General features: G+C 42.5%; 1 protein-coding gene across 1 annotated transcript; it reads left to right on the top strand.

Moving 5' to 3' along the window:
* The first annotated feature begins 3,781 nt into the window (after positions 1 to 3,781).
* On the top strand, positions 3,782 to 10,387 carry LOC125544912 (protein saal1-like). The gene is made up of 11 exons (XM_048708726.1): positions 3,782 to 4,128; positions 4,861 to 4,955; positions 5,089 to 5,242; positions 5,910 to 5,975; positions 6,068 to 6,207; positions 6,960 to 7,086; positions 7,919 to 8,064; positions 8,779 to 8,914; positions 9,246 to 9,330; positions 9,466 to 9,707; positions 9,848 to 10,387. The coding sequence occupies exons 1-11, from the start codon at positions 3,871 to 3,873 to the stop codon at positions 9,965 to 9,967; spliced, it is 1,569 nt and encodes a 522-aa protein (XP_048564683.1). The 5' UTR covers positions 3,782 to 3,870; the 3' UTR covers positions 9,968 to 10,387.
* The last annotated feature ends 2,826 nt before the right edge of the window (positions 10,388 to 13,213 follow it).

Genomic DNA, 13,213 nt, shown 5'->3' with positions numbered 1-13,213 from the left:
CCGACAAGTGACTCCATCCTTCTCATCTTGGGAAGCCAGATTCAGGACAGACTTTTCAAACATTGTCTACAGACTACCTGAGCATAAGAAACATCTGATCTCTGACTTCCTAGACTCCATAGTTTGACCATTCTAGTTGTAGCTTCCCCCTGAGTCATGATTTGTAACTCTTAACTCTTGTATAGTTACACTCCCCCCCACCCCCACAACCCCCCTGTAAAGACTATCAGATCTTTAATATAAAATTGCAGTAGGAGCCTTTCCTACTGTTTAACCTTCAAAAAAAAAAAGAATAGCAAGCTAGAGGAACTTGGGAGCTAACGAGCTACCGGCCAACCATCTCAACGGCACGAAGATCCTTGCTTCGACGCTTCTCTAGAAGCTACCCCACCATCTTAGCGAAGAAGCAGTGTGGCTTCCAAAGAGGTCGTTCAGCCTGATTTCACGGCTCCTCGCTACCCCGTGGATAGTATCATAGAGGCTGAACATTGCGAGCTAATGATGAAATGCCAGAACCTGACTTTGAAGGCGGTGGCCGGCTCTGTTGCACCTCCTCAAGCTGAGGGAACTTTTCATTGCCATCCGATTCCAGATGGCTATGCTGTTGTGACGGTGGATGAAATAATGGAGGGATTTGAGGAGCTGGACCTTGACTAACCTACAGGTGAAGGGGAGAATCATCTGGAAAATGCTTTAAGGAGTACTTGTCCATGGAGGAAGGAGTACATCAAGCTTCCAAACTGGACGCCTCCTCCTCCTCCTCCGGCGAGTGATCAGGGCACTCCGCCTCCTCCGGTGCATGAGGGCACTCCTCCTCCTCTGGTGCGTCGGAGAACTCCGCCTCCTCCGGCGTGTCAGCGGACTCCGCCACTCCAGCAACGGCGGAAGAGAGACGCCGCCGCTCCGACGGCTAGCAGTACAAGAGGCAGGAAGAAATTCAAAGTTGGTCCAAGCCTCAGAGTTCCTCCAAAGTTACCATATGAGAGGACTGGCAAGGAAACCGATGACATCGTGGAAGCCGAAGTGCATGCCCATTTTGCATGGAAACCTCCACCTCTGAAGGAAACGGTAGATCCGGTGAAAGCGAAGCGCACTCTGGATGCCCTGAAGTGGCCACCACCGCCTCCGTCGGATTCCAACTATGTCCGCTGTATTAAAAAGGCATATGAAGATGCGCGGCGGTCGGGAAGTACTTCCAGTGATGCAAGATTAGCACAACGAAGAAGTGGGAAAACAATTCCCCAGCTCGGCGAACATGCGAAGCAATCGTGCCCCCCACTCAAGGTGTCTAGCGATATCGTCGCTAATCATCCGGGGGTACTGCCCGGTACCAATCTTGGTGATTACCTGAGCAATGATGTAGAGTTTGAAACGTTAGATGTGGTAGAGATCTTTAGATACGAGTACGGGAATCCTCTCATCAAACATGATCACCCTCCTCTAACAACGATGATGCGAAGATTGCATGAATGGTACATGGATACCTCCAGGAAGTCTGGGAAGGATAGTTTGATGCTGAGAAGTAAAGAGGAGCACGACTTGATTGGAGTCGACCTAATGCCTGTTGAATTTGTGGAGTTATTTCAGTTATTCAATCAAGATGCCCTCGACAAACAACTCATGACTTGCTACTGCCTGTAAGTATTACTTACGTAATTAAGTCTCTATAGCTCAACTCTTTCATTGCATGTATATATAATTGTCCTCACTATATTATGCAGATTGAAGATCATTGAATGCAAAAAGGAAAAATCTATGACATTTGGTTCATTAACCCAAATACCATAAATGAATGGTCAATTAAAAAGCGAGTCAAAGATACCGAGGAAAACTTGCTACAATCGTTACTTCAACATCAAAACAAAGGGAAAATACTCTTTCCTTACAACTTCAAGTGAGTGTTACTGTCTTGTGCATATTCGGTTTCGCTTACTCGAGGTTATAGTAATGTAATTGATGAGTTATGCATGTGCAACTTCCACTTTATTCTGCTAGAGATTAAGCCTGACCGGGGAGTAGTGATTGTCTTAGACTCGAGGCGTAAAGATCCCCAGAAGTATGCAGACATGACTGCAATGCTCCAGAAGTAAGTTCAATCGATCATTATCGCACCATATCGGCAACTTTCGTTCATTTGTTGATATCAAGTAATCATTTCCTTTGCCTGGCAGGGTTTGGAAACAGTTCATCGGAATGGTTCCGGGTCTGCAGAGGGAGCTGCGATTTAGACACCCTAAAGTAAGTAGTACTAGCTAGTTCCGCCGCATCTCTCATTGATTCTAGTTTCATCAATACCATTTATCATGCTTGATTACCAGTTTGATTGAACTCTATTTCTCATAAAGTGCTTGTGGCAGGAAGGCGAGAATAATTTATGTGGACACTACGTTTGCGAGTTCATCTACAACTCAACCTCTCAGCGGGGCTACTCTACGAACAATATGAAGTATGTAAACAATATTCACAATTTTATTTTATTACCATCAATTGTGTTGAGTTTCTTTCATATATATATATATATGTATGTATGTATGGACCCCTTTCTTTAAATTAGATGTGGTAGATGCGGAATGAACTCCTACCACATGATCGCATACGAGCAATTCAAGAGGAATTGGCGGGATTCTTTCTTGACCACGTCATACATAAAGACAGAGAATGCCATGTGAAAGTTGAAATTGATTTTAGATGTTAGGGATTGTAAGAGATGTTATATTGTATATATATAGTAGCGTCGGATAGATATATACGAAAACTTGTTGTTCGACCAATCTCAGAGAAAGAGAGCTCACTTCTCTCTGTATATATTCATGACGATCTTGTGTAATTAATGGTTACTCCATTTGCTTACTAGTTACCGTGTCGACTTCTCTCTATACGTATAGTAACTAGCGTCGACCAAGCACGAAGAAAAGAGAGGTCACTTCTCTCTATTAGCTAGCTAACACAATATGAAACCCCTAAATTAACCCTCCAAAACCCCTAAACCCCCCTTTCAAGAAAAAAACAAAAATCCCAGCTGCCTTTTGGTCCCGATTGGTGTTACCAACCGGGACTAAAGGTCCTCCTGCCTGGGCGCCCCGCAGCGGCCATGTGGAGCCCCCTTCCGTCCCTATTCGTAAGCAAACTGAGACTAAAGGGTTTGGGCTTTAGTCCCGTTTGTTTTGTCCCCATTCCAGAATCAGGACTAAAGGCCCTCTGGAACCGGGACTAATACCATGTTTTCTACTAGTAACAACACCACTTACATCTCGGTGAAGATCAGTAAGCCAAATATGTTGGCTGTCGATCATAGCCCTCAAACCATAACCAGCTAGTAGATGAGCAGGGATATTACAAACACGAGAACAAGCCTCAGCCTCATAATCTATGAAGTCCATTTATAGCTTGAACTTAGCTTCTCGGAAGAGGATGCCGAGAGGTGCACGGTCCCGGGTTACTGACCCCAATGCAAGCTTCGGAGAGAGGCGGTTCGTGATGAAAATAACTCGACCCATACTAAACTCTTCAGCAAGCCTGATAGCATTTATCATGGCCAAAGTTTTTTTTACCTAGGTTGTAAGTTTTTAAACAGGATTGCAAGTTTTCTAGAAAAGAAAAAGGACCACCTCAGAAAAAAAAACTAAGGACTATCAGGGCCAGGCCAAAACCCACTGGCCGCCCAAACGACCTGCCGCGGCCCGGCCCTGTGAAAAGCCCAAACGCTCTGCCTCTGGGTGGGGTTTTTGTGCAATTATTAAACCAGACCTACGCTCCCGTTCCGCATTGCGTGCGCCCTCGCAGTCGAACGGCCTCGCCACCCCCGCTCCTCTCCTCTCCTCTCCTCTCCTCTCGCCCGCGCTCGCCACCGCCACCGCCGAAGAAGCTCCCATGGCGGGCGGAGCGGGGAAGGACGACGAGCCCGAGCCGCCGCGGGAGCTGGACGCGGCGGGCGAGCGAACCAGCCCCGATCACCACGCTACGGCGTTGCCTGGCGCTTCCGAAGAGGAAGAGGGCGCCAGCGGAGCAGTCGAGGCGGGGCAGGACGACGCGCCCGAGCCGGAGGACGACCAGGAGGAGGGCGGCGACACCATGGAGGACGAGGAGGACGCCACGACGCACCTGCCGTTTGCGCCCGCGGAGGAAGAGGTACGCGGCCTCGCCTCCCACCCATCTCCCCGACGCGCGTTCCCTTCCCTCTGCGGCCGCGCGACGAGGGTTTTTGCGTCGCTCGCGTGGTTTCCATTTCCCTCGCTCTCGCGAGCATTCCGTCGAGCGGTTGGTGCGCGCTTCGAGGGTGACCGCTGTCGTTAGAATAACCAAGCGATTCCGCGCCTCAGGGTGAGCGAGGACAGCCCGCGCGGCACGTTGTGCTCGATGCTGGTTGAATCCTCCTCCATCCATGGGACAGAGGGTGAATTCCTGGGGAACACGAACATCCATCTTGCATTTGCTTTGCTATTGTGATTTGTGGGCCATGCAATTTGCATTTACGGCTGAGAACTGCCACTATGTTTACACGCCCAAATCTGTTATTACAACTGGGGTATAACTGCAACGGTTGTGGAGCAATTGTTTCTAGATGATGCCAATTTGCATTTACAGCTGAGTACTGTGAATATGGCACTCGAATGCACTCCCTACATAGTTATTACAACTGGAGTTTACTTACCAAGCAACTGCTTATCTTGAACACGAAACTTTAATGTACATAGTTTTCGCAATTGGTGCTTAGTTACCCTGTTTAGTTGCTTTGTCATCAATATTTTCATTTAGATGCCTTGTCAGGAAGACGAAAATAGTTGCCAAACATGCGACCTTGGAATTATAGTAATATGGTGTTGTCCTAATGTTGAATCTTCTGGTTGTAATTATCTGCAGTCACTTGAGGAGACAACTAAAGTTGATCCAAGCTATACTATCTCTCTTATAAGGCAACTAATACCTAAGGGATCCAGTTTGGAGAAAGAGTTCGGGTGAGTGGTACTTCCAGATTCCCCCCCATAAAGTTTGTTTAGCAATGAATGCTGTTATTAAAGCGACCTGGTTGTCCTAATAATGTCTACCTCATGCAAAAAGTGACAAGCAAAGGGTCAATTCTGATGACAGGGATTCAACGCAACCGGATAACACGGATCGTTCTGAGAAAAGTGACAAGCAGGGTCTTCCAGAAGAAAGGAGTGCCAGTCCTAAGGATCAGTGGGAAGAGTGTGGTTATATTCTGTGGGAACTTGCGGCTAGTACACCTCAAGCAGAACTTATGGTATTTATCTGCATCATTCTCTTGTAGAAGGATGTATTTCTTCTATAGGTTTGTCATAAAGAAAAGGCGGACTGTTCTGCTATATGAAACTTGTTTATTGCTGCTTAATTTTTTACTGAACAAGATACTAGCAAGCAGGAAGTGTGAGAAATTTTGATTGCCTTATCTGCACTGGCTTTAGACATTGTTTGGATATCCTGGATTTTAATACGATGTGGTTGGCTTGTTAGATCAATTAGTAGTAGATAAGCAAAAAGTTAAGGTGGATAACTGTAATTGTTTCATTCCTTTAGTTTTGTAGCTCCTTTGTGCTTATATTTTATCTTCCTGGCCCTGAATTTTGTTCTGTATCAGTTTATTGTAGCAAATTCTTTACTATAATTTGTGAACCATATAAATTATTGCTGGTGATAGCTACATGTAGTGTGAATGCTTATGTCATAATAACATGCTAATTCTAACAAACATTTTAAATGGAAGAATGGCCAGGTTGCAGTAAGTCAAAAGTATTTCTCCTAAATCCTAATTGATCTAAGAGCAAATCAAGTGTTCAAAGGAACTACAAAAGGAAATTAAGGCATAATAAACAGAATTACCCACCTTCCTTTATACCTTAGTAATTGTGCATCTTCTGCTGCTAACAACACATTATATTTAACCCTTGTAGATTAATAACCTTGTGATTGAAGTGCTTTTGGAAAACCTTTGTACGGCAAATTCTTCTAGGGTGAAGGTGAAATGAAATTTTCCTCTACTGCTACCTCCTCTCTTTTTGCTAAGCATGTATTAAAGTATCTTGTTTCTTTGAATCTTTTGTTCCTGCAGGAAATTTGTCTTGGAATCATGGCAAACTTAGTCTGTCATGAATCTCTAGTTGCTGCAATCTCTTTGAAAAATGGTTTAATTGCAACTGTCGTGGAGCAATTGTTTCTAAAGCATGTCAAATGCCTTTCTGAAACATTCAGGTTGGGTATCTTTGGGATTGTGTTTTCTTTTTTTTTTTTGCCGGACTCAAAGTTATTGTTTAGAACCAATTTTTTTATTATTTATTTATCAGCCGTTTGACAAGCTATTTACTATTCTAGCATTGCAAGATATTTCATCCTGTGAAATTTAAGTCTTATATCATGTGAAATAGATCTGGGTAGTTTAGCTCATCACACACACGGTTACCATGTTGATATATTATTTATGTTCTTGAATTTGTGCATTTTGTATTGGCCAGATACCCATTCAATTTTACCACATAACTATGCAAATGCCCAAATGCAAAACTACACATACTTACATCACATGTTACATGCATACCTACATTTGGACATACCCAATCAATCAGAAGTTGTTGAAGTTGTGGATGAAAATGCTTGAACATACAGCACTTTTGCAAAAATATAATCATTTTTCAACTGTGTTAGTAGGTTATGTACTTATGTTATTAATCATTTGGGGGATAGGAGCTAAGTAAATTTAGATTTTGTTTTTCTTGATAATTTAACTTTCTATTGTCGATGTTCAAAACTTGGAGAAGCTGCTTTCTAATTGTTCTGAGTTGTAGACAATGAGAACTGAGAAGTTCCATCTATGCTCTGTTCTTTTTTGCTTATTTTGACTTGTGTTACTGTCTGTAAAAAAAATTCTTACACCCCGAGATAGTTGGAATGAGTATTGCTGCTAAATTTCATCAGTGGTGCATCCTCACACATTTTTTCTTAGACAGGTTGTTGGCTGCCATTCTTCAGTCCAGTGCATCTGTTTCTTGGGCTCAAGCTCTTTTACCTGATGAGATTCTTTCACGTATTCTACTGATAGTTGGGAAGACAGATAGTACTACATTACTTGAAAAGGTATTGTACTGAATTCGTATATGCAACTTGTTGTGACTGCGTATTGTACTGAATTTGTATATGCAACTTGTTGTGACTAATCCGTAGAGTTGGTCCACACAACTTTAGTGACTTTTGTTCTTTTTAAATTGAATTTTGACATATATGGATACATTATATTTCTTTTGTAGGACTTGTGTAACATAAATCGTTTGAATTATCTTAGCTCATTCTTCTATACGTGATGGTTAGGCATGTGTGTTTGCCTGCTTAACTCTTTTATCTGTTCACCATATCCTGAGGTAGTTTCAAGAAGGTCGTCATCAAATAGTTTCCATGGACTGTTTCATCTTCCCAAACACTTCTTAGTTGTATGGTCCAGTCTTACTCATTGCTACTACTTGTTATCCGAACAATGTAGACTTATCCTTGGTCAGAATGAGGTCCTATTTTTTCCATGGAAATTGCTTGGTTCTCTTCTGTGAAAATTCTTCTCTTAGGAGAATATCTGAATTGTTTTTACTGCATTTTGGTAACAGTTGATACTCTTGAGAAACATGTGACTGCAAATTACAATTTTATCAAACTTCTAGCTGCAGAGGTCTTATGGTCTTTGAACTAGCATCTATTTGCTTATCGTTCTACAATAACTTTTATAGCAGTGAAAGCCTATTATACTGTAAAACTAATGTTGCCTATTGTTATGTGTTGTATGATTTGGTTGAAATTGTCAGCCCAGCCGAACCAACTACTTTCATCTTATTATACTATGGTTCAGCTGAAAAATGTCCATCCTTTATATTTGCATGTGTTCAACTGTTTGGTTATTTCTTATGTGAATTACTGGTTGCAGATCATTGACTTCCTATCAATTGTCATTGATAATCGAGATGTGATTGCTATGCTTATCCAGCCCTTGCTTAAACTGGGTTTAGTTGACCGTGTTATTGGGTTACTAACAAATGAGATTGACAGACCACCGGATGAGAAGCTAGACAGGTATGTTGAACTAACTTGAAATTCGGCAAGATTTTCATTTTATAAAAGTTATCTGTTACAGATTTTGAACTATTATTGTTCAAGGTATCATGGAAGCTTCTCCTATGCACTCCCTCCATTCCAAAATGCAACGTGTATTAATTTTGAGAAAAGTCAAACTTATCTAGGTTTGGTCAAATAGAAAAGCGTTTGACCTTTTGAAAAACTAATACACTTTACATTTTAGATTGGAGGGAGTATTTGGTAAATTTTCTGTAGTTTAAGAAGAAATCATAGGAAAAACACCTAAGGGCCTGTTTGGATATGTGGTATTTCTCTGGAGATTTATGGCATTCAGTTCGATTATGGGCTGAATGCTGAAGCTCCCAAAACAGTTGTGTAAGGAACCCTCAAGGATTTGAATCCTCCATAGTCCCGTTTAAAGTCATTGTTTCAAAGAGATCCTCAAAGCTTCATAGAATATTTTTTATATTCATGCCTTCTAGGCAAAGTTTTGGTCCTTAACCTGTCTTCTGAGATGCGGCCATTTGTTGTTTTCCAATAATATGGTCTGAGCATTTTAAATTTCTTACATTCCCACTTCCTAATTTTAATTTAATAGGACTGTAGCTGCATTTCTCTGTCACTGCGATAACCCTTCTTAGTTTTTGAATTTTGAATTAACAACCTGGGACAGTAATGGATTCACCTTACCTTTTTCTTAACACGTTTCAGAAAGGGTTCTCTTGATTTGATCCTTCACTTCATGTTAGAATTATCAGCCATACACTGTGTTTCAAAGGCAATGACATCGAATGACCGGCTGATTAAAGTGCTAGTTAACATGATCAAGTCGCCTGATAAAGTTGAGGTGAGCATGTTGCCACCGCTACCATTTCATATATTTGTTCATCAGCCCGGTCGAATTCGGGTTCATACATTTTGGAAGAAATGCATTATGCTGTTGCCTTCTTAGTACCGAATTGTTAGCTTGACCAACTCATAACTCTTAACAAGCAAGCTGTTCCTATTTTTTTGATTGTCAGTAAGTCATGAATTTTTTTTCCGGAAATTTGAAGAAACATTCCTTGCCTCTTCCATTTTTACATTTGGCAAAATTCACCTTGCATTAATTCTTGTGAGTCCCCACCCTTGCAAGTCAAGCATGGTAATTGTATTCTTATTCACAAACTCTTCTTCAGGTTGCAAGCTATTGCGCTTCGGTGGTGATTGTAATATCAAATATTTTGACAGATGGAAAGCATTTGGTGCCTAAGATATCCCGTGGTAGGCACATTTTTTGTTAGCACTTATCTTATTTTCTAAGCAACTATCGTATTTGCTAAGCAGTGCACTGCATGACTTGAAATCAATGTTTCCATTTAGTGCCATTACAGTGATCCAGTCTTTCAATTGTTTCAGATTTACCGTTCCTGGAGAGCCTACTTGAAGTTCTTCCAGAGATCCCTGATGATGACCAAGCTCGATATGCACTTTGGAGTATCTTATCGTGTATTCTGGCACAAGTTCAAGGAACTGAGTTGAACTCCTCGTCCCTCGACCAGTTTGCGTCTCTGTTCTTAGTCAAGTTCGGCCTCATCAAAGCTGACCTCGAGAAGTTAACACCTAAGGATGCTCTCCTGAAGGGATGGATATCGACATGTGTATCCTTTAAAACAATATATACAAGTTGTCCTTCATGGAAGTCTAGATCTTAAGCTACATTTACAGACTAACATGATGGGATACATCTCGGCAGCAGCAATCGCATTGTTTTTCCTATGCCACAAAATATCTGTAACAGCTCATGGCAATCTCCTTCTTCATGGTGAGATGGATCGAGGAGAAGTCCTCCCAGGGCAACGAAGACGCCATCGACAATGCTCGGGAGGTGCTGAGCTACTGCCAGAACGCGCTCTGCTAACCGGAAACCCCACTCCACTGACAAGCTTGCTGCGGTTTGTAATCAACGGTGCTGACCTGAGAGAGAATGCGGCATCTGGCCGCTGTGATTTTGGAACTGGGAGTCGGTTATAATCTACTGTCGTTTCCGACTACTGCAACCTGTAAAGAAAATCGGCGAATGGAGATTAACTAGGGGCATAGGTGGTGATATACGAGTTTTGGGCATGAGTGGTGATACAGTTTTTTTTTTTTGGGGGGGGGGGGGGGTGGCCGATTGCCAAGTTTGATAAATCGCAAATTTGGCCTAAAGTTTTTGTTTTCTGGGTAAAAACTATTTCTGTCATCCGAATCGATATGTAAACCTGAGACATGCATGGATGCAGATGTGGTTTTTATCGCTACGTTTGAATGCCAGTTTTCTCTTACTTTTTGGTGAAAATACTGTACCCTCTTTGACTGGAATCAAATAGCACCGTTGTAAAGGCACAAACGCAGCTACTATCATCCCGAGACATTTTGGAAACAATTTTTTAAAACTATTCTTGTTAACAAATGATGTAGTGTTATACTGGTGTTAAAAGTTCAGCGAAGAACTGACACTTTTTGGGTGAATGAAAAACAAATGCGGCACAATATAAAAAGTAATTATTCACACTTTTTGTACTCGCAAATTAATTTATTTTTTTGCCCTGAAGTTGACTATGAATTTTGTTTTTCTCCATTGTAGGCCGTAGTGGCAGCAAGGTTCAGTTGTATTGTAAGAAACCGAAGGTTCAGTGCTATTAAGTTTTTTTTAGGGAAGCAACACTGGTTTTTCTCTTTTTTTTAGAAAAAACAAGGTTTAGGTCGGTTAGGTGTAATTAGTATCATCTTGATATTGAATATTACCTTTACCAACAATTTATGTTTTGGAGTCGGGATAAATTTTCAAGTTTAAATCATCATGTTCCTGTGGTAGTTTTCGAGTTATTCTTACTGTACGTGCGTGGCGGTGGCAATGATCGTTCGGTGGTCCATAGACCTCGATGTAATTTATTTTTAAGGTGTTCTGTATTTTCGGTGAATCTTTATAATAGATATAATATTTTCATAAAAAAAAGAGGTATAGTATGTAGTTTTTTATGGAAGCAATACTAGTTACTCCCTCGGATCTATATTAATTGTCAGTCTTTTGTTTTTAGGGGAATATTAATTGTCACTCATGCTACAATTTCGAAAGAAGTGTTGTTTTTTAGCTCATGAAAGCCCGTACCACAAATATTGGGGCCTTTCACCGTCTGAGCCCAGCTTAAAAGCCCGCATCGATTATGTCCAGCTCTTCCAACCATTTGGCTTAAGAGATACGGAACTTTTCAACCTTGCAATGTTAGCCAAGTAAGCCTGGAGGCTGATTCAAGATCCTGACTCTCTTAGTGCAAGGATCTTACACTCGGTGTATTATGCTCATGGTGATGTGCTGCAAGCTGAACTGGGAAACCACCCATCGCAAGTTTGGAGGGCAGTGTGTGCGGGTGTCACAGTTTTGAAACAGGGGCTTATAAAATGTGTTGGTAATGGCCGGTCGATTAAGCTTTGGGAGGACAATTGGATCCCACGAGATTTCATGTTAAGGGCCCTTCACCCGAGGACTCCAAGTCCTCCAATCATGGTGTCTGACTTGATCGATAGACCAATGAAAGCTTGGAACCGTCAAAAGGTCTGGGAACATCTTCAACCTCCGGATGTTCAAGTTGTGCTGAATATCCCTTTAAGCTCGCGCAATCTGGATGATAGCTGGGCATGGCACTATAACAGGAGCGGACTTTTTACTGTTAGATCAGTTTACCGGTTGCTGGTCGATACAAAAAAGAGGAGGGAGGCATGGCTTGATGGATGACCTTCACCGTCTAACACAAAAGAGGTGCAGCAAGAGTGGAAGAAGCTATGGAAGGTTAAGGTTCCTGGGAAAGTCAAAAATTTCGCGTGGCGACTTGCACAAAATTCAATCCCTACAGAGGTAGTTCGTCATCGAAGGGATATGGCTGACTCTAACGTTTGTCAGATATGCAACAATGCTGAGGATTCATGGCGTCATGTGTTAGTGGACTGCGACATGTCAAAGTGTGTTTGGGCTTTGTTAGATGAAGAGCTGGTTGAACATATCATTGCTTGTGGGCATGCTGATGTGAGGCTGTGGTTGATGGAGCTCATGGAATCAACAAGGGAGGAGGAGTTCATTCAGATCCTGGTTGCTCTATGGGCTATATGGTGGGCGCGCGGCAATACATGAACATATCTTTCACCTCTCACCACGTTTAATTTTATTCAGAGGTTGCTTGGGGATCTCTCTTTAATTCCTCGAAGGGTAGCCGTCTTTGCAAGTTCTTCTGCTGCAGTTCAGCGAGAAAGGCGAATTTGGAGAGCCCCTACCCAGGGACGCATGAAGCTAAATGTCGACGCTGCAGTCAGCAGGAACCAAGACAAGGGGTCATGTGCTGTCATTTGTAGGGATGGTCAGGGGTCTTTTGTTGGAGCTTCTGTGTTGGTAACCCGGGATCTTGTCCAGCCAGAAAGTCTTGAGGCGTTGGCCTTTAGTGAGGCTCTTAATCTGGCTTCTGACCTTCACCTGAGCAAAATCCATATTGCTACTGATTGTGCTGCAACTATACTAGCTCATCTTACGAGCGAGTACATGGGTCCAAACAGGGCAATTTTTCAAGACATAAAGATGAAGATGGAAGAATTTGCACAAGTTCATTTCGAGCATGAGAAGAGAGAATATATCTGGGAGACGCACGCCCTTGCAAAGGCGTCTATTTCCCTATCTACAGGGCGCCATGTGTGGCTAGTAGACCCCCCTGATTTTATTTGTGTGCCACATAATGTCTTGGTTGAATAATATGGGGTGACTTTTCTCAAAAAAAAAATTGCGCCCACGAGGATGCCAAGGGCCAGCCCTGGCGCCCAGGTTCTCCCTCCCAATCTCCCTCGTTTTCTCTTGCCTTCTCCGTTTCTCAGATGCGAATGTGATAGACGTGTCTGTTGACCAGCTTTGCTTGTGCCGCAACATTGCTGCTGTTGCTTAGCAACATTAGCTGTATGCCTGTATTTCCCCTGAAAAAAAAAGCCGAATCATGTACGAAACTGCATGCAAAGACAACCTGGAATTTACTTTACAACCCCCTCAGCCTCAGGATGATCGATGCAAGAGTTAAGCAATCCCGGCCACCGTCAGAATACACTGCGGGCGTACTCTTTGCAGCAGAGGCTTCTTTACCAGAAGATG

The sequence above is a fragment of the Triticum urartu genome, chromosome 1 (assembly GCF_003073215.2).
Source record: "Triticum urartu cultivar G1812 chromosome 1, Tu2.1, whole genome shotgun sequence".
NCBI classification, from domain to species: Eukaryota; Viridiplantae; Streptophyta; class Magnoliopsida; order Poales; family Poaceae; genus Triticum; species Triticum urartu.
The sequence above is the reverse complement of the archived record's forward strand: the minus strand, read 5'-3'. Positions and strand labels throughout refer to the sequence as shown.

What these genes read in the sequence shown, in the direction of transcription:
- LOC125544912 (XM_048708726.1), top strand. Translation starts at nt 3,871, where the DNA reads ATGGCGGGCGGAGCGGGGAAGGACGACGAGCCCGAGCCGCCGCGGGAG. An exon ending in TTGCGCCCGCGGAGGAAGAG is followed by an intron (nt 4,129 to 4,860) that starts GTACGCGGCCTC and finishes AATTATCTGCAG; the next exon opens with TCACTTGAGGAGACAACTAA. An exon ending in AGTCGCCTGATAAAGTTGAG is followed by an intron (nt 8,915 to 9,245) that starts GTGAGCATGTTG and finishes ACTCTTCTTCAG; the next exon opens with GTTGCAAGCTATTGCGCTTC.